This window comes from Ascaphus truei, chromosome 5 (genome assembly GCF_040206685.1).
Source record: "Ascaphus truei isolate aAscTru1 chromosome 5, aAscTru1.hap1, whole genome shotgun sequence".
Classification (NCBI taxonomy): Eukaryota; Metazoa; Chordata; class Amphibia; order Anura; family Ascaphidae; genus Ascaphus; species Ascaphus truei.
Genome location: NC_134487.1, coordinates 105,002,452 through 105,022,475, shown reverse-complemented (window position 1 = coordinate 105,022,475; position 20,024 = coordinate 105,002,452). Strand labels below are relative to the sequence as shown.

Below are 20,024 nucleotides of genomic sequence, written 5' to 3'. Positions count from 1 at the left end.
CTAGCTTAATGTCTCTCTATTTAAATTGGCTAGCAAGTTGACGTTGGGGCACTTGTTATATTTTATAACACTGTAATATAATGAACCAATGTACGAGTATACTGTAGTGTGGTAGTACATTATTGTTACTCACAGCCCGGGTAGTCTTCGCTCGTGTATTTTCTTCTTTCATAAGTGTTGATACTTTTCAATATCTCTCTATTACTCCTGATATCTCTCTCTCTCATCTCTCTCTCTCATATCTCTCTCTCTCTCTCTCTCTCATATCTCTCTCTCATATCTCTCTCTCTCAACTCTCTCTCATCTCTCTCTCATCTCTCTCTCTCACCTCTCTCATATCTCTCTCTCTCCTCTCTCTCTCATATCTCTCTCCTCTCTCTCATATCTCTCTCTCCTCTCTCTCATATCTCTCTCATATCTCTCTCTCTCCTCTCTCTCATATCTCTCATATCTCTCATATCTCTCTCTCTCTCATATCTCTCTCTCTCTCATATCTCTCTCTCTCTCTCTCTCTCTCTCTCTCTCTCATCTCTCTCTCTCTCTCTCTCATATCTCTCTCTCTCTCATATCTCTCTCTCTCATATCTCTCTCTCTCTCATATCTCTCTCATATCTCTCTCTCTCATATCTCTCTCTCTCTCATATCTCTCTCTCATATCTCTCTCTCATCTCTCTCTCTCTCTCTCTCTCTCTCTCTCTCTCTCTCTCTCTCTCTCTCTCTCTCTCTCTCTCATATCTCTCTCTCATATCTCTCTCTCTCATATCTCTCTCTCTCATATCTCTCTCTCTCATATCTCTCTCTCTCATATCTCTCTCTCTCTCTCATATCTCTCTCTCTCTCTCTCTCTCTCTCTCATATCTCTCTCTCTCTCATATCTCTCTCTCTCTCTCTCTCTCTCATTCTTTCTGTTTAGTTTTCTCTATAGATCTTTAATACATGTTTGTCTTTTCTCCCTACTTTCTCCTTTGTTCTTTTACAGTAATATTCCTCTTTCTTTGTTTCTATTTACTTTATTATTTATTGTTATTTTTCTTCTCTCTGTCTTTTCTCTCTCACGCTATCCTTTCTTGTTTATCTCTGTGGCCCATATCCACTAAAGGGTGCAAAGCTTTAGCACGCTGAATAGGAGTTAGAGCGTGTTAAAGTGGGGCATCCTTTAGCACATATGCGTGAGTGCACCTGCCCATTCAGCGCCACCCTGGCCGAGGCTTTAGGCTGCTGCCACGCTGGCGCTGACCGCGCTCATGCTTGAGAGTGGTGACGTCACCAACTCTTCAAGCATGAGCGATCGGCTGTTCTGCACTAATTTTAGAGCAGGAGCGGGGTCATGGCTATTAAGGGAGGGGCGTGTCATTGGCTGGATCGGGGCTGTGTGTATGTATGTGTCTCTGTGTGTGCCTCCATGTGACCCTGCTCTGCGCTCAAAAACGTGAAGTGTCTCCCCAAGCACGGGCGAGCTTACGTGCCGTGCGCGAGTGCGTTCCGCGTGAGCAACTGTATCTTCTGTTCTAGCATCACTTAATAAATATGGGTCATAATACTTTAGTACTCTGTGACCATAGATGCCCAAACAATTACAAACAGATAGTACACACATCTTTGTATTCAATAGTGCATAATAAGTCTACATACAGTAACATGAAACAGCAGCACTTTTGACAAGTTTGAGAGGGGTAATGTTGACTGAACATATTAGAATACAACTGTATTACAACATAATAAATGGCTAGTGCTGCCTGCACATAGAAATTGCAGAGTGATACCCATATGAGGAAGTAGGAAGCTGAGGAATAGGAAAACAATTAGAAATAAAAAGCCGAAGATATATGTATAAAGAGTATAGAATAATTAAAACCATATTATCAAGCAGGGACAATTGCTGAAATCATAGAAGCACTTGTAGGGTCCAGAAGATATTAGCTTCTTTGGTTTACATTACATTTCTTATTCATTATTCCCTTTATGATTTTAGCCCCCGAATACACGTAATACAATTCTTCCCATATACCAGTCACCAACGCTGACCCATGCCCAATTATCTGCTGTGTATGCCATTGAAGAGGACAAAGGGATGGTTATGTTTTTGGGAACTGGAAATGGACAGTTGTTGAAGGTTAGTGAGCTGCAAAATGTATTTCTTTTTATCTCCATTAACTTTGCTTTCACTTCTATACTTTTCCTGCAACTTTACCCTTAGTTTCCTTAAATCTAGAGTTATTCAATCCACCCAAAACTATCTGCTTTCTCCTCATTTTTTCCTCTCTCACCAATAAAAGGCCAACGGTTGACACAGTATATAGTGCTAAGCCCCCTGAATGGGACTTGCATTTCAATTGAATGGGACTAAGGCCTTGGTGTAGTAACTTTGTGCCAAAGTATCTCCTGATTTTCTCTTGTCCCTCCACCACATGACCTTAATACCTTTTACATGTGCATTTACTGTTAGCAACACTGTATTTTAGAGTGGCAACATATTGCCAGGACTGATCAGATATATTTTGAAGCTGTAAATATCTCAAATGGGCAACAATAGCCTTTTTTTAAATACTCAAAATTACTGTTTACGTCAATTTCTCTCCAAAATACAAAAACACTGGATAGTCTTATGAAAATGTCTGCATCCTTGCCAATAAATACTTTATACACCTATAAGCCCAACTGTGTTTTGTGTACTCATATTTGTATGAAGCAAAACCTTGAATCAAGCTGCAGAAATTCCTTGGTCTGCCTGGATGTGTTTAGTTTCATGCATTTTGTAAATAATATTGTTTCTGCACAATGCGGTTCTAAATGTCATTCTATACAAAATGCATTGTGGATCTCCACATCCTTTCCAATTTGTAACTTTTAAAAACCACATAAACCCTCATTATCTAGTATGTTGAAAAAGCTTAAAGCTAATAAAACACAAAGAAATACCTTGCTCACCTCACTCTAAGAGGATAAAAACGGTGCAAAGGGAAACTGATACGCAAAAACACACAAAGTGGCCTAGAGAGGTCACTGAAAGTCCTTCATAATTGCACTCATTACTTAGTATAATGTAAGTCAAAAAGTGCCAGTTAATTAACTGGTACCATCAATATGATAGTAATGTGTGGACCAGCAGGTAAAATAACCACTAAAGCTAATCTATAGCTAGACAGACCATTATAACAACTGTAATACAAATGTGCAGTCTAGGTGTGCATGTTGTACCATAAAAGCACATTACAGTATCTCTGCCTGCACTAGGTGGTTTACTGTATGTCTTCTGACCCCAGAAGGTTACTTGCGGTCACATCTGTTCCAGTGGCTGCACTGACTCTCCACACTAGTAATATAGTACCATAGACATCACAACAGACTCCGGCATTCAATTTTATTACTCAAATACTGATGGTACACCAATTTGATCTACAGTGTATATATACAATGCTTATATGCATGAGGATTCCCTTTCTAACATTTCAGTTTACAGACCCTATTCAGGGACTACAGTTTAGTGGAGTTGTATTACTTATTCTACATCCACTATCGATTGTAGGATCCTGAGCGTACACGGTACTCAGTTATTAGATAGATATATCCCCAGTTTGTCATTTTAATAACCATTTGTTTAGTTTGTTGTATGAATAAAGATTACATTTTAATTATTACATAAAACATCAGAGCTTAAGTCTGAGTGCTACATTTGGGGTACATTTCTCCCATATACACAGCTACCTAATAACAGCAGATGCCAATCTAAAAGATGTTTTATGACTACTAAAAGCAAAATATCAATTTAGTTGTCGTAACATTGGGATAAAAAGCAGCATGTAACTTTCAACCATCACTTTAATTATGAATTATTAAATGAAAGAAAATAATGGTGGTACTTACATTTCTTTTACAATTATGACACCTTTGTGGTATCCATATGTAAATAACACTAATGAAAGCTTAATTTGTGATTTACAAGTTTACAACACAATATATTCAAAATAAATAGTTTAATGACACCACAAAATGTTGCATTCACTTCTTTTTGCCTGTCATATACTCCTTTGCACTTTTTTTATATCTCAACTTCAATCCTTTGTTTACAACTGTTTGTGTGCTCTACCCAGAGCTGTTTCCTATCTGCCCCATTTATCTCCACTGCCTTTTCATATTTAATGTCATTTTTGCTCATTGCCGTGTGTATATGGAAGTCCCTTTTCTTAACTCACAGCCAAGTTCCCCCTAGGCTCATCTTCGAAACTCAGCAGAAGCACCTGGCCGTGGTCACAGCAAAGTCTAATGGCTACACAATCCTTACACCCAATTAACTTACAAACAAATACCACTAAAATGCCAATGTACTTCCATGCGTTTGTCCTTGTACTGTATGCACATTCCATTATATTGTACATGTTGTATATTCATACTGTATTCACATGGTCAGATTAATAAAGAAAATAATAAGTGTTCCTTTATCTATGCTCCTTTTTATGACAAATTGTATATATTGCGGTGTCTCTGTAGAATTACTACCACTGCTGCTGGTATAACACATCTTATCAAATGCAGCTTGATATAAAAGTTGTTTATCTTGCATATACTGTACTGTATAGTACACTTCACCACATAAAAGCCAGCCATTTGTAGTAATTTGTGTTTTATTTATAAGGTTACAATCAAAGTAATCTCCTTTTAAAATATCTACATGTCTAGGTAATCTTGGACTCAAACTGGAAGGCAAACTGCCCAGAAGTCTTATATGAATTTAAAGAAGAAACTCCAGTGTTTCACAAAATTGTAGCTCACCCTCTTGATAATTCCTACATATATGTAGCTACTATAAATGAGGTTAGTATTTATTCATTAATACAGGTGTTCATTCAATCACTGTGATGTTCATATGTTTCCTTCCTGTACTTTGTTGAAACCCTTTATCTATTTGAAAGTTTAAAAATATCCATCATCTCCCTTCTCTCCTCCAAGCTGTGCATATTAATTCATTTGGTTGTTTCATGTGTTCATTATCTTATCCAAGCCATAAGACACAACTTCCTTTGGGTTAGAGATGTGTGATCTTGCTGAGAATTTGCATGGCACTGGTTTTTTTTGTTTGTTTTTTTTAAACCTTTTAAAAAGTTCACAAAATCAGCAAAACCTTCAGCCAAACTTTTAACATCAAAGCTTCGAGAGAAACTGCCCAAATTGCCTAAAGTTTTCTATTTCACCTTTTTTAATTGACAAAATTGCATCCTTGCGAAAACTTTAATTATTTCTGTTATTAATGCATGTCTGCAACTACACCCCCTCTAAAAGTGTTGTTTGACAGAGGGATGGAGAGGTGCTCTGGTCAGGGGAATGAGAGAGGTTCTGCTCTACTGTGAAATTTAGGAGGAATTTTGCTTACTCTTGAGGCTCAGTTAGTATGATAGGCACAACAGCATCAGCAGTGGTATATACCAGTTAATTTTGCTGATACCAGTAATAAAAGTGATAGTACTGTGGCCACAAATTCCTCTGAGGAGGTCATTATTCTACCTTCTTAAAGCTCACTTTTTGGAAGTAGATCTGGCTTACAGGCAACAGGTGAGTATGAGAATTTGGTGGCTTTTTCTACTGTATGTTGTAGAGTGATATTCTTCTAGGGTACACCACCCTCCTCCTTAAGTCTTCAGGCATCACATGGGGATAGGCGTGCATCCAGAGGAACCAACAACTTGATGTGGGAATCCTTTTAATTACCATGATATGGCACAGTGAGTGACTCTGAGGTGACTCTACTGCATCCTATTTCATGCATCAGTGTAAAGGGGTAGGAGCGGGTGCCACCTGGGGACAACTGCACTGCACCACCATCTGCAGTACAATCACTATCATATCTGTGAGAGACACCATCAACATTCCTCTTCCTCTGGACACGAAGATCCCACTCCAGGTATTCCAAGAATAACCACCAACAATGGAAGAGGAAGTCACCCTCACCTTCAATACAGCGACGCACCAGGTTTAGATGGGCTCCATGGTCAGTCAACCCTTCTAGGCCTCCTACTTGTAGGAGGTGTTCTGTGGCAAGTACTACAGGTGCTTTTCCCTGGCTGATTACTCTGCCTGTGGAACCTCCTCCTCCCCTAGACTCCACCACCATCAGCCCACCGTGAACAGCTGGGCCAGGGAGCGGAACAAAAGAGAATAGAAGGCAGAGTAGAACTGAACAGGTTTTGTGTCCCTTTTCATGGCAGGGCATAATTGTGCATTGTCCTGTGGGCACATTGTTAGTTGGTGCGAGCTACTTTATTATGCACGAACATGTGACGGTGCTCATCTCAGACAAGAAAACTGATACACAGGGCAGCATGTGGAAACTGACCACAGGACTGAGTCCTGATAGAGGAAAGCAAAGTTGGAGTCACAGGCCAGAATCAAGGCAGGTAGCAAAGGATTGTAGTCGAGGTCACAGGTGGAGATCAAGGCTTTTGCAAAAGAACAGGAACAAATGAGGATTCCAAGGGAATAAACACCATGCTTGGGCACTGGCTGGTTGTAAAAGGTTTCCTTATAAAGGCCTAGGATAGGTGTAGCCAGTTTACAATCCCCATCTTGGGTCAGGGTGAATGAGGCCACTTCCTGTCTTTGGCCATCTTTGTTTAGAGGGAATGAAGTGACTTCCTGTCCTTGACCATCTTGGTACAGGCAAAGCAAACTCAGATCTCAACCATGATCATAAATGTAATGAAGAATCAGGGATGCGCAGGTGCCGAACGGGCCTGCAACGACCAGTCCTGACAGGGCAAGCATTTATCAGCAAGCATTTGAGGCTGTGCCACGCCTAGAAATGGTGTTCTATGTAGCAGTGTGACTGTGCTCACCTCGAATCAGGAAGCGGACCCGCAGGGCTGAAGTGGGAATGCAGAATAACCGACCAAAGCCCAGGGACAGAGTCCTGTTGGAGTATCCATAGTCGGGGCAGGCGGCATGCGGCTGTGGTGCAGAATCCAGGTGACAGGCAAAAGGTCAGGGCAAGATTGGAAAAAACCTGGCATATAAACTAAGGGATCTATATTAATAGCAGAATTTACTGTGCCGAGGTGCTTAAGGATAAAGTATTCAAGACCTATACATATAGTACAAAATATACATTTATTAAAAAATACAATATAAAATATAAATGCATAAACAAAATGTTTAGACCCAAACCTTGATTAAGCTTAACCGTTTTATGAACAGATATTTAAAAAGTCTTGAATTTAAAAGTCACAGCAATATTTGCAGTATAAGGCACCCTGTAGGTGATGTGTGCAGGGGATTTGTATGATAATTAGTGAGTCACTTCACTCAGGCAATATTGCTCAGGTAATGTAAGGATTAGATGTTACCTTATTTTCTGCTGTTTTGTTCGGAGTACTGTGCTTAAACAGACTGGTTAACTCTCACCACCAAGTCTGTTACTCCTGTTCATCTGCTTGAACTCCGTGCAGCTTCTTTGGCAATTTGCAGGAAAAAGTAGGGACGCTTGTTCTCCATTTCTTTCTTCAGAAAACAGGATGCTGTGCTCCAGTGCTAGTTGTCTCTCACTACCCGGTCAGCTGCAGCTGATCATCCACTCAGTCTCTGTTCGGCTCCTCTGGTAATCCGTGGGTTTTATGGAGAAGGACCTGGTGAGGGAAACATGAGAGGAAATAGCCTCTGAACCATGGTTATCAGATGAGCGATCCTTCCGGCTGTCCTCCCCGCAGTACGGGTTGCGGCTTGGTCTAGTAGCAGCTCTTCACACCTCCCTCAGTATCCTCTGCTTTCTCCCATAGCTGCGGCTCAGCAGCTAACACCTCAGTGATTTTTGAATTACACAGGGTAAGGATCCTGAACCTTGGAAGCTCCTATCACTCACCTGACCTCCCTGTTTGGTGCCAAATTCATAAATCATTTAGGCGTCAGCTGCTGAGCCACTGGAGCTTGATTTGCAAATAAACCCTCGCTCAAGGTTCTCCAAAATGTATTCCCGCATTGCCTTGGTTTCTGGTTCCGAAAGGGGCTAAATGCAACCTCGAGGAGGGATGGCCCCTGGGAGCAGGTCGAGTGCACAATCATAAGGTCGATGTGGCAGTAATTTTACTGCCTGTTTTTTGTCGAATGCATCAGCAAAGTCTTGGTAAAAAAACTGGAAGGCATGACGAGGGTGTCTCTGTAGGTAGACGAACCTCAGAGATGGTGTGAGAAACCGGAAGACAAGATCCATGACAATGTTGTCCCCAGGCTGTCACTTGATTGGCCGCCCAATCGATCTTGGGATTGTGGTGCCACAAACATAGAAGTCCTAGGACAACTGAAGTCGAGGGAAAGAGAATGACATAGAAATAAAGTCTCTTTGTGAAGTGCCCCAACCGTAACCAACAAAGTATTAGCCCCCAAGGTGATGGTCCCAGGTATCAGAGGTCTTCCATCAATGGCCATTACCACTAATAGGATCTCCCTAGTTCGGACAGGAAATGTGTGGAATTCCACAAATGTCAATGACATTCCCTGTGGCTCTGAATCCACAAAAGCCTGAGTGAAGATGGAGGCTGGGACCCAGGAGAGTGAAACCGGCAGGAGGAGCCGTGAAGGTCGTGATGGAGAAGGAATAGAAGAAATGCCCAGAGAAAATTCCTCTATCTTCACTGGGCACTGGGGTTTCCCGATTTTAGGACAATTTTGGGCAAGATGACCTTTGAGCCCACAGTACAGACAGCCCCCTGACATGTCTCCTTTTTCACACCTGCTCCAGTAATTTGGTATCACCAAATTGCATCAGTTCATCTGGGAGAGGTGCCGTAAGAGGAGTATTGAATTGGGGAGCAGGCCGAATTATTGTTTTTTTTTTAGGAACGGTCTCACTCGGTCTGCCGTTTCTGCATTCGGAGATTCATTTTGATATAGAGAGCAATCAATTCCTCCAGATCTTTAGGGGTGTCCCAGCAAGTCAGCTCGTCCTTTAAAACCTCAGCCCCTGCCAAAATGCTGCCAGCAGAGCTTCATCATTCCAGGCCGTCTCTGCAGCAAAGGTTCGGAACTCAATAGCATACTGGCCCATAGTATTGGTTCCTTGCCGGATTCGAAGGAACGAAGCAGAAGCAGAGGAATCACATGAACCAAACTATATTGTGGAATAATGTCCCACATAGACCTTCCTCAGCTACTACTTGTAACCCTACCATCACTACTGCCATAATTGTTCAGGCAGTCGTGCGCAGCATCCACCAACCATACCAATTCAGTATTATTATTGTCACACTCGTGTTGCATATGAACAAGACTCCTATCTAGTAAGAATATATTGTTGATGACTTGGCTGATGCCAGCATTATCACTGCTGACCAGAACACTAGCTTCCTTTAAATAACCTCAGTAGCTCACATAACTCCCCCATTAGATGCCACTTGTTGGGCAGCAACTATGCACCCTTTACAAGCTTGGAGTTCTCCACAATGTAATTGTCATGGAAGATCAGGACTAATACCAGGGATCAATATCGCCAGCCAGAAACTCAAGAGTTTATAAAATTAATTTATTGGAAAACAGTATCCACAACTATACATATACACAACACACATACCCAACTGGGGAAACTGGGGATAGCAATGTAGAAAAGAGTGCAGCGCACCGCGATCCAAATGAAGAACAGGTCTGGCAAAAGGTGTCTTTAATGAGGAATCATAAAAGCAAGGGATGCAACCCTTGCTTTTATGATTCCTCATTAAAGACACCTTTTGCCAGACCTGTTCTTCATTTGGATCGCGGTGCGCTGCACTCTTTTCTACATTGCTGGACCCCATTTCATTTCAGCAGCACGCGGTGGAGGGGAGACTCTGGTGACCAGTCAATACTGTGAGTATCTAGGGCCAAACCCAATGAGGTAGGGGGGGGCTGTCTCTGGACTGCCTACCCCAACCTTCAGGGTATCTGGTGCCCCATTGCTTTATACTCAGTGTCACATTAATCAATGTTTTATTACCCAGAGTGTATCTCCCCTCCTTCCTATGCATAGTACACTTTAAGAGCACCTTATTTCACCAAACCACGGAAACTGGGGATACCCTGCAGGCCTTGTCACAGGAACCTCCTTAGAGAGAATTCCCCTGTTATCCTGCACTGCTGTGCTTGCAGAAACTGGTCTTGGACCTGACCAGACTGGACCTCCTGCCTAAAACCGTACAGGAACTGCCACTGCAGATGGAATCCTCTCTGCCAAGAACTGAGAGCCAAAGCTGAGCTGAAATGAAGCCGTGAATGAAACTGAAGCAAGCTTGGGGTCTCCCTCCCCACCTGTTTATACCCTTAACCCACCATATTGCAACATTCAGGGCCAGGTACTGCCTACATGCCCAGGCCCTGATTGGTGGGTAGGAAAGCAACATTACAAAAAGGCAATATAAAAGAGCAACATGGAAAGGGCGCAGACAATCTTTGCAGTATTTCTCATGAAACAAATTTGACCCCTGATTCCTGAACTGCTGGAACCAGGCAAGATACAAAGGATAGCTATGGGGTAGCAACCCCGACAGGTTCATTCTCAAGCGTGATGCCTGAAGGTCAGGGTTAGGCCGGCCCTGGATCGTCCTGCCAGGTAAGTCCATTGGCATTGCCAGGGCAGCCTTGAGAGCTGAGAAGGCACTCTCACACTCTGGTGACCAGGTTACCATGTGTGGGAGCCTTTATTTAGTCAGGTCAGTCAAGGGTTTGGCCAGGGCACTATAATTGGGTGCAAATTTGCAGTAAAACCCGGCGGTCCCCAGAAAGGCTAGTACCTGTTTCTTGGTCTTGGGAACCAGCCACCCCACAATGGCTTCTACCTTGGTGGGCTCAGATTTGAGATGCCCCCACCTACCCTGTACCCGAGGTATACAACCTCTGCCTTCCCTATTTGGCACTTGGCCAGCTTTAGAGTGAACTTCAAAAAATAGCAGCAGTATACAAAATGTAAAACCAATGTACTCACATTGTGTACATTAGGCATGGGAACATAAAGATTTGTTGGATGATTGCTATCTTGAACTGTGGAGGATGAGATTCAAGCCATCCCCTATCCCTCCGGTGGTTCCGGATACTATGGGAAAACTCTCGGCTGTGCGGTCTGCGTCACTTCCGGTTGGATTGACGTCATTTCCGGTAAATTTTGTCCGGAAAAGATTGTGATGCAGCTGATAAGTTAGTCCTCCTTGCGTCTCAAACAAACTATGCATAGCTCAATGCGTTTCACTGATTAGATCAGCTTTGTCAGGAGCAACCGGCACAACATACCGGGGCCTGAATCTCAGGAAGTAGGGGGTACCCGAGCCTGAAATCAATGCGGTTCAGCTGAGGAGTTCCCCTGCTCCCGCACAAGAGTATTAAAATGAATATTTAAACTGCACAATTGCCTGTGAGAGCCGTGCTTGGAGACGCAGCGTCTCCATGCACCTCTTCCAGGCTGCAGTTTAAACAAACAGTTGCAGATGGATAGGATTTATAGTGTGATAACACTTAGAAAAAACAAGTCGTTCAATGCTGCATTTTTTTTACTGAACTTTAAAAAAAATGCTGTTTTTTCTTAGTGAATACCATTTTGACTCACATGTTTTATAGCACGATAAAACAATGCAAAGCTGATCGGCAATGCACTGATTTTATCACAGTTTAGTGAATAGGCCCCTATGTTGGATTAGGCCTTCCTAAATGAGGAACTAGGTTTCAGACACATACAGGGAAAGTAGGCACAAGGGTGAGTCAGCCTTTTGGTTAAAAAAATTACGACTGTGCTGGTTTCTCTCTTTGACTCTTAGTTCTGCTGAAGTCATGGAGAAATTATTTGGAGGACAAAGGTCTGTTGTGTAACCGTCCCTGCCCAGCTATAAGGGAGTTTACATACATTTCTTTACTGTTGACCACTCAGGGTGCATTACCTTAGTCAGGGGTGTTGATCCACACCAGCTGTGTGTACTTTTTGCAGATGTTAAAGATAGGCGCCAGGAACTTTGTGGTTATAAACAGGACAGACTTTATTTATTATTTACAGGTTACATCTTCTCCGGGTGCATTATTGCACCCCTGAATAGGCTTAGAACTGGTTAAATGAATAATACAGTATCTATAAAGTTGCTCTCCTTTTAGTACTTTATTGCTATCATCTTTTACGGCCCCTTGCTTGGGCTATCCTGGATTTCCCATCTGGGGATAACTGGTTATTTATCTCTTAATTACTTCACTCTCTCTTGAATGTTTCCTGAATGAGGCACAGTAAGAGAGAGCATTGTCTACTTACTGTATCCTGGATTATTTCCTTCCCTTGGGGGTGGTCACCACAGGGATCTTCTGCACACTTTTTTCCCTTGGGACTACTCAACACATGGATCTACTGGCCTTTAGTCATCTGCCTGCTTCTCTATTATAGAGCTAGAGATTTGGCAACTCCTAGGGGACACAGGTCTCCCTGTTTTGGGGAGACTGTACTTCTGTTCTTCCTTACTGTAGGAAGCCTAGCACTTCTCTATCTACAAAACAACAACGGGCTGTCTACCCTATACTATTTATTTACATTGTTATATACAGGTGAGACCTCTCTGTTGTCTCTCCTCCAGAGGCCTGAGGGTGAAATTCTCCGGCTCTCCTATTTGTCATCTCTCCCTCACTCCCTGTCTCTGGTTAGATAAGGGGCGAGGCTAAGCCTCTGCCTGTTTATTCCTAAACACCTTATCTAAAGGGACAAGGGCCTAGCATATAATTCCTTTAACCCATATTGCAAACCCTACAGGGGGCTGCACTTGCATAAAACATTCTCCATTAGGTTACAAAAACTGCAGGGTCTTTCTTAATCAAGTCCATGGCAATATTTGGCCAACGCAGTGTAATTGGGAGCTTTAAACCTTATTGAATACGTCCCTTAGTGTCACAAGTTGTTGCACTCTTACAATTTCCCTGCTTCCCATCTCAATTGATTATTTTGTGGAGTACGGTTTGCTATTCCTTTCGAAAGGCTTAAAGGTTGTGTGAACAGATTGCTTTATTAGTATTCAACATCCATTAGGATCAAGAACTAGGAGGGGAGCTTCAGAGATAGTGTGCCCAATTTAATTTGCAATTAACTTTAAATAACTATTTTCTGCTAAATATTTGGGAGCTTTTTATGCACTGAGGGAAAAAAGGATGTAACGTTTGTGAGGTCATACTGTACCCAAGAAGAATAAATAATATTATGATTTTGCATCTCCTATTCTTACATTTCTGTTCCACACCCATTAAATAGTAGGTGAATAATGAAAACTTATGGCATTATCTTATACTCCAGTAGTTCTGGAAACATCTATAAGATATTTTAATTAATATATTACTTTGAACATTAACATATAAGCTATACTGTTCTATCTTAATTTATGGATTTATTTTTGTCACTAAATGCATTCCATCTTTGTCTAGATCAATATTAACTAAGCAGAATTGTATGTGTGTGTGTGTGTGTGTGTGTGTGTGTGTGTGTGTGTGTGTGTGTGTGTGTGTGTGTGTGTGTGTGTGTGTGTGTGTGTGTGTGTGTGTGTGTGTGTGTGTGTGTGTGTGTGTGTGTGTGTGTGTGTGTGTGTGTGTGTGTGTGTGTGCTTTATATGTCTCTGGACTCATTTCAATGGCATTCAACTTCTGAACTTATCACAGCAACCACTGGATGAGGTTGATTATATCTTTTCCATCTACCTTCCAGTACTCAGTTTCTGCAGCACTGAGTTACTGTGTGTTTTGTGTGGTTTTGGTTGTGCTAGTTAGTTGGTATTCTCCAAGTACCACTCTCACCAACTTTGGCTGTCATCTGCTTAGTCTATAAACAGTACTATATATGCATTCTATGTTATAATTCAGCCGATGATGTTTGTACACCATTTCAGCCATTGATTTGTCTCTGCACTTCATTTTGTTCCCATGGCAATTTGAATCGTCTGCTTGGAGACCCCCTCCCTTTTTAACATTTGTCCTCTGTTTTTATCCATTATTAATAAATTTGATTACATTTATCTATTTCGGTATACCCGTGCGCTCACTTTATGGATACTTTTTTGTTGTGTTATATTATCATTATCCTTTGAGCACCGCTGTCTATTTATTATATATCATATACTTATGGCAGTTTTTTGGGTAATCTTTATACTTGGCGTGCATGCGGTATTCTTGGTGTTTCTTGATATATATATATATTTAAAATATATATATATATATATATATATATATATATATATATATATAAATATATATATATTTATAATAATAATGTTATATAATTTAAATAACCATTGTGACGGGCAAGGGTAACCAAGCTTCATAATAAAGATTAAGCCCTCAAAAAATCAGTTTGCGATGCTTAGTACATAGGCTTCCTTCACTTATAGAAAAGGAAAAAAGACAGCGAACAACTTATAGTGTATTAAATAATCTATAATGCTGTTATGAAGCAGGCACTGCTTAAATCTCCCACATGACGTAGATAAGGTCTACGAAACGCGTAGGAAGACTAAGCAATATCTGTTTTTAATACTCTGAATACATTGTCAGTGTCTCCTGAGTCTGCGGTAAATATTTGATCTACTGACGGTGAACTTGCTGGTCGCCCTCGCGTGACGCGATCTTGTGACGTCAGTGGCTGCCGCCTGAGACTTAAGTAGTACCTTCACCGTATACCGCCGTCAATGGTGGGAGTCTCCCTATACAGCTTTATGCCAGTTTCACATAGTGCCAGACAATCGCAGACACACAGTGACCGAGACCAGCGGATATTAACTGCAGGGATCCATGACCTGTGTGAACATGACAGGGATATCCATCTCCATCGATCCGGGAACGGAACACAGTGGATGCCATCTGATGCGGAGGTCCAGTCGTGCGCCTTATGTGGTAACATGTACCTCACATGTAATACCTGAATAATTACGTTTGATGTACGTGCAATACTTACCTGCTTCATAACAGCACATTATATTATTTAATATACTATGAGTTGTGTGCTGTCTTTTTTCTTTTTCTACTAGTACAGTAGCTAAAATGCTGAGCCATCTATACTGACTGGCTGCAGACTTTCAGCATTTTTTGAAAGGTTACATATGTTATTTCACTTCACTAGTGTTAATCTGGACACTATTATTTGATACATTGTTATCATTCACTGTATTGATATGGTTTAATATTTCATTATATTAGTTGATTATTATCCACTCACTTTTAAGAAAATGGGATTAGAAATATTATTCACAATCTGGTGCACGTTTTTTTCTATTATATTGTTCCTTCACTTATTATATGAAGTGAATGGACTGTAATGTGTCTTCCAGCACCAGAATGTGATTTGTGGCAGAACTGCTTAGTAAATATAGGCCCAAATGTTTTACTGCCATAGTATATTTGTAAACTGTAATAACAATATATTTATATTTTTGCACAGATAAAACTTATAAAAGTTGCTAATTGCGAAAGGTTTGAATCCTGCAAGGAGTGTTTATCAGCAATGGATCCATTCTGTGGGTGGTGTCATTCCGAGAAAAGGTTGGTTTACCCAGGTCCTGTGGGTATGAGTGTGGATGAGAAAACACAATAGAAAGGGAAGTGATCACACGCATAGAGAAATGGAAATGAGAATTATATTGCCGCAAAATGGGAAAAAGAGAGAGAAATAACTTCACAAAACGTAACAAAATAAAAATATTCCACCTTCCAGCTAATGTATATCCACACTGTAAATTTTTCAATGACATGAGCCAGACAAAATTCCATTATACATTTGTGTATAGTTTTCAACGTGTTGTGGCTGAAAAATCAGCACGTTAAAATTGCAAAAATAGTCATCAAATAAATAAATTGGCTTCTATGGGTTTTTGTATTTAAATCTGGTGCTATTTGTGCTCTAGGTTTGCATCTAGAACACTTTGATTAATACTATGTTCCTAAGAGACATGTTCAAAACGATTCTCAGTATCAATGTAAATATATATATATATATAAATATATATATATATATATATATATATATATATATATATATTTATTAACTCTATGGAAGGTATCAATCATATACAAAATTCCTGCTAAATGAAACTGGATGGTTTCCTTGAAAGATTTGTTTAATTTTTTTGCACTCGTTTTATACATTATTAGCAAGAGTTTGCTTAAAATTCCCAAAATTGTCCTTATTTCTGTGTTTACATCAAAGTCTACCCAATGAAAAATGGGAAAATGGAGAGAGACAACTGTATAAGACTTATCTAAAGAGAAAAATATCCATATGTACATAAATCCAAGTAAGAGCACTGGGAAAAGCCATTACAGGGAGCATATCTTTGTGGGAAGTTTGAGTACAGTAGCTGGTCTCTTTGGAGTCTCAGATTGTTGATCTGAAGAGGCAACATGCAACATTATGGGACATTGGCAATCTTAAAAGGAGTTTATTGCTCACTGAACAAGCCCTGGCTTGGACTGGTGGTGCAGAGGGTGAAGCTAAGGACTATCGTTAGAAGGCTAAATAGGGATGTGGCCGCATAAACCAAACATTTTAGTTGTCTCTCAGGTGCTCAGGTTCAGCATATTGCAGATAGGGCAGACAGATTGTTGGGAGGGGCTGGGATTGATCCGGTGGTCTTGATACACGTTGACACCAAGGACAAAATTAAAGAAAGATGCAGGGTCCTGAAAACTAATTTCCGGGATATAGGCCACAAGCTTAATGCAAGGACCTCCATGGTCATAATTTCAGAAATACTACCAGTGTCATGCTCTACCCCAGGGAAACAGAGCTTGGGAGTTTAATGCATGACTGAGAAAATGGTGTAGGAAGGAGGGTTTGAGGTTTATAGAGCACTGGGAATCCTGCTCTGCGAGGTGCTATATTTATAGTAGGGATTGCACCTCAATGAAGACGGAGTTTCTGTGCTAGGGAGGAGGATGATTACAAAGTTGGGAGATATTTTAAACTAGGAGAGAGTGGGGAGGAACTGGCAAGAAGTAATGGACAGGACAGAATAAAAATAGCTATTGGTCATGGGTGTGGAGTGGGGTGAATGGATATTTTAGCAAGCAGGGAGGCAATCGTATTAAATACAGATAATAATAGAATACCTATAAAGACTAACATCTATGGGAGAAGAAAGGCAGGGGCAGATAAGCTACTGTAATAATAGCACATATTGGGTGCATCCTTAAGTGAATGCTTGCTAATGCAAAATGTGTGGCAGCTAAAATGGGGGCGCTTGGAATAATAGCCAGAAAGAATCAATATGATTTGATGGGAATCACTGAAACATGGTGGGATGAAACTCATGACTGGGTAGTTAATTTAGAGGGTTATGTATTTTTTTGTTGGGATCGGGCAAATAGAAGAGGTGGTGGGGTATGTTTATATGTTAAACCATATTTAAAACCTATCTCCCCCCAACAAACTAAACCCCCACCCCACCAAGGCTAATTTCCAATAGCCTATTGGCCAAATGTGCCTAAACTGGAATTTGGCCTTTCAAAAAACCCCAAAAGATATGTGTTAAAAAATACATTACAAATAATACAAAAATAAATGTAAAACATAAGCCGACAATAACAGATTGTCACTGTGGCTACCTAGACCATCTCAAGCAGCCACATTGGCAATCAATTGTAACCTGTAATAGAAATGGAGTTACTTACCCCACCCTGGATGAAGGCTGTTTGCATATTCAGGGCTGAAGCCAATCCAATAAAGGGTTGATACCCAACCATTAACAAAATAGCCATACAGTAATCCAAGTTTCGATAGCCACCCAAAAAAATTAAATCCATAAAAAGTAATCAAAGGCTCAATGGCATAAATAAAAACCCAACCATAAAAAATAATCCAAGGCCCATTGGCCTATTTTTAATCCAAGGCCATCTGTGGCCTGCAACTTGAGATCCTCAATTTGACCCAGCGCCCTCAATCCTCTGTTGCATGAAGAATCTTCTTGAATTGAAATCTTGGGGTCAAGTTGTTGATCTCACTCTGCAGGCTATGGATAGCCAACGGAGGTAGGTAATGTAGTTTAATATTAATGTTAACCCCTTTGTAACTTTGTGGTCAGCTAGTCATGGAAACCCATGAAGAGGTAGGGGCATCACATCAAAATTATAAGGAATGTAACAAAAATTGCAAAAGGGCAATCAGATTATCAAAAATTTCAAATGGAAAAAGGGATTGCAATGGAAAGTAAGATCAAACCTAAAAAGTTCTTGAAGTACTGTACATTAATAAAAAGGGTAGAAAAATGAATAAAGGACCCTTTATGTGTGGGATTGGCAGCTAAATGATTGCTTACAAATAGAAAGAGGAGGTACTAAACAAATTATTTGCCTCTGAATATATGAAAGTGTAATCAATTGCAAAAATATTGGAACTGGAAGAAGCCACAACCCTAACATAACTAACATTTAGTTAACAGACGAAGAATTGTAGACACGACTTGATGAAATAAAGGTAAATAAAGCATATTGCCGCAGTGGCTTTCACCCAATATGTTACAGTATGTTCAGGATAGGCAGAATGTTACATTTAATATTTAAGTGCTCAATTTTCACAGGCTAAGCACCACAATATTGGCGTGAAGCAGAAACGTTGGATAACGAGGACTACCTGTACCTATTAGATAACAAAATTACTTGTAATAGTCTGCATGGATTTATGTGTGTTATGTCATGCTAAAGCAGATGGTGTGGTATACTTAGATTTTGAAGATGTTAGTTTACAGCAATAAAAAAGGAAATTGATCTCGGTGAAAATATTTACAGATGGATTGAAAACTGGTTAAAGGATAGATAGCAGAGAGTTGTCATAAATGGTACCTTTTCAGGTTGGGCTAACGTAGTGAGTGGAGTACCTCAGGGATCGGTACTGGGACCCCTGCTTTTTAACTTATTTATTCATGACCTTGAGGTTGGCAGAGACAGCAAAGTCTCCATCTTTGCTGACTACACTAAATTTAGTAAGGTAGTAAAATCAGAGCAGGATGCAAGTTCTCAACAGAAGGACTTGGATAAACAGGAAACTTGGGCAGCTAAATGGCAACTGAGGTTTAATACAGGTAAATGTAAGGTTATACATTTGGGAAACAAGATTAAGTGGGCTACATACAAACTAAAAATGACAAAATTAGGTGAATCCTTGATGAAGAAGGATTTAGGAGTGATTGAAGACAGCGGGCTTAGCAATTGTGCCCAAAGTCATGCAGTAGCTGCAAAGGCAAACAACATCTTATATTGCATAAAACGGGGTATGAATGGAAGGGAATACTGCATCATTTTACCAGTGTATAAATCATTAGCAAGACCATACCTAGAATATGGAGTTCTTTTTTGGGCACTACTCCTTAGACAGACATTATGTAACTGTAAACTGTAAAAATTGCAAAAAAGAGCCACCAAAGGAATAAAGCAGATGGAAGTTCTGACATGTGGAAGGGCTAGCTAAATTAGGGCTGTCTGTTTATGTGTTTGTTTGTTTGTTTGTTTGTTTAAAAAGATGCATGGAATAGAGGATATAATATCTATTTACAAATATATGGAATGGAAAAAAACCTGTGGTTATCCACTCAAAATTGTTTATGCGTTATATAAATTAACCTATATTATCAGGTGCACCTTAAATAGAGAATGTACGTCTTCAGCAATCCCGGGAAACTGGATTGGTATTTCAGGGGAACACGGAAAATGCTTGGAAGTTCGCATTGTTCCCAGCGGTGAAACACAGGTATTGTAGTATTTTATTATTTGATGTGTATATAAGCTTGAATATATTATTATTATCATTATTATTATTATTATAATTATTTCAAAACGGTATATTTACCTTCAATAGTTTTGAAATACAGTATGTTTATACCTTTCTTCCTTTAACTAGAAAAGAGGCGTCTAAGAGGGGATATGATAACTATATACAAATATATTCAGGGACAATACAAGGAGCTTTCAAAAGAACTATTCATCCCAGGGGCAGTACAAAGGACTCGGGGCCATCCCTTAAGGTTGGAAGAAAGGAAATTTCACCAGCAACAAAGGAAAGGGTTCTTTACAGTAAGGGAGTTAAA

The 20,024-nt window shown here is 40.3% G+C and overlaps 1 protein-coding gene across 1 annotated transcript in view; it reads left to right on the top strand.

Moving 5' to 3' along the window:
* The window catches only part of PLXNC1 (plexin C1), a 146,654-nt gene that overhangs the window by 10,760 nt on the left and 115,870 nt on the right, over window positions 1-20,024 (top strand). The window contains exons 2-5 of the mRNA XM_075599091.1: window positions 1,973-2,113; window positions 4,678-4,812; window positions 15,389-15,489; window positions 19,573-19,687. Of these exons, the coding sequence (XP_075455206.1) occupies window positions 1,973-2,113; window positions 4,678-4,812; window positions 15,389-15,489; window positions 19,573-19,687 (492 nt within the window). The remainder of the gene's footprint in view (window positions 1-1,972; window positions 2,114-4,677; window positions 4,813-15,388; window positions 15,490-19,572; window positions 19,688-20,024) is intronic.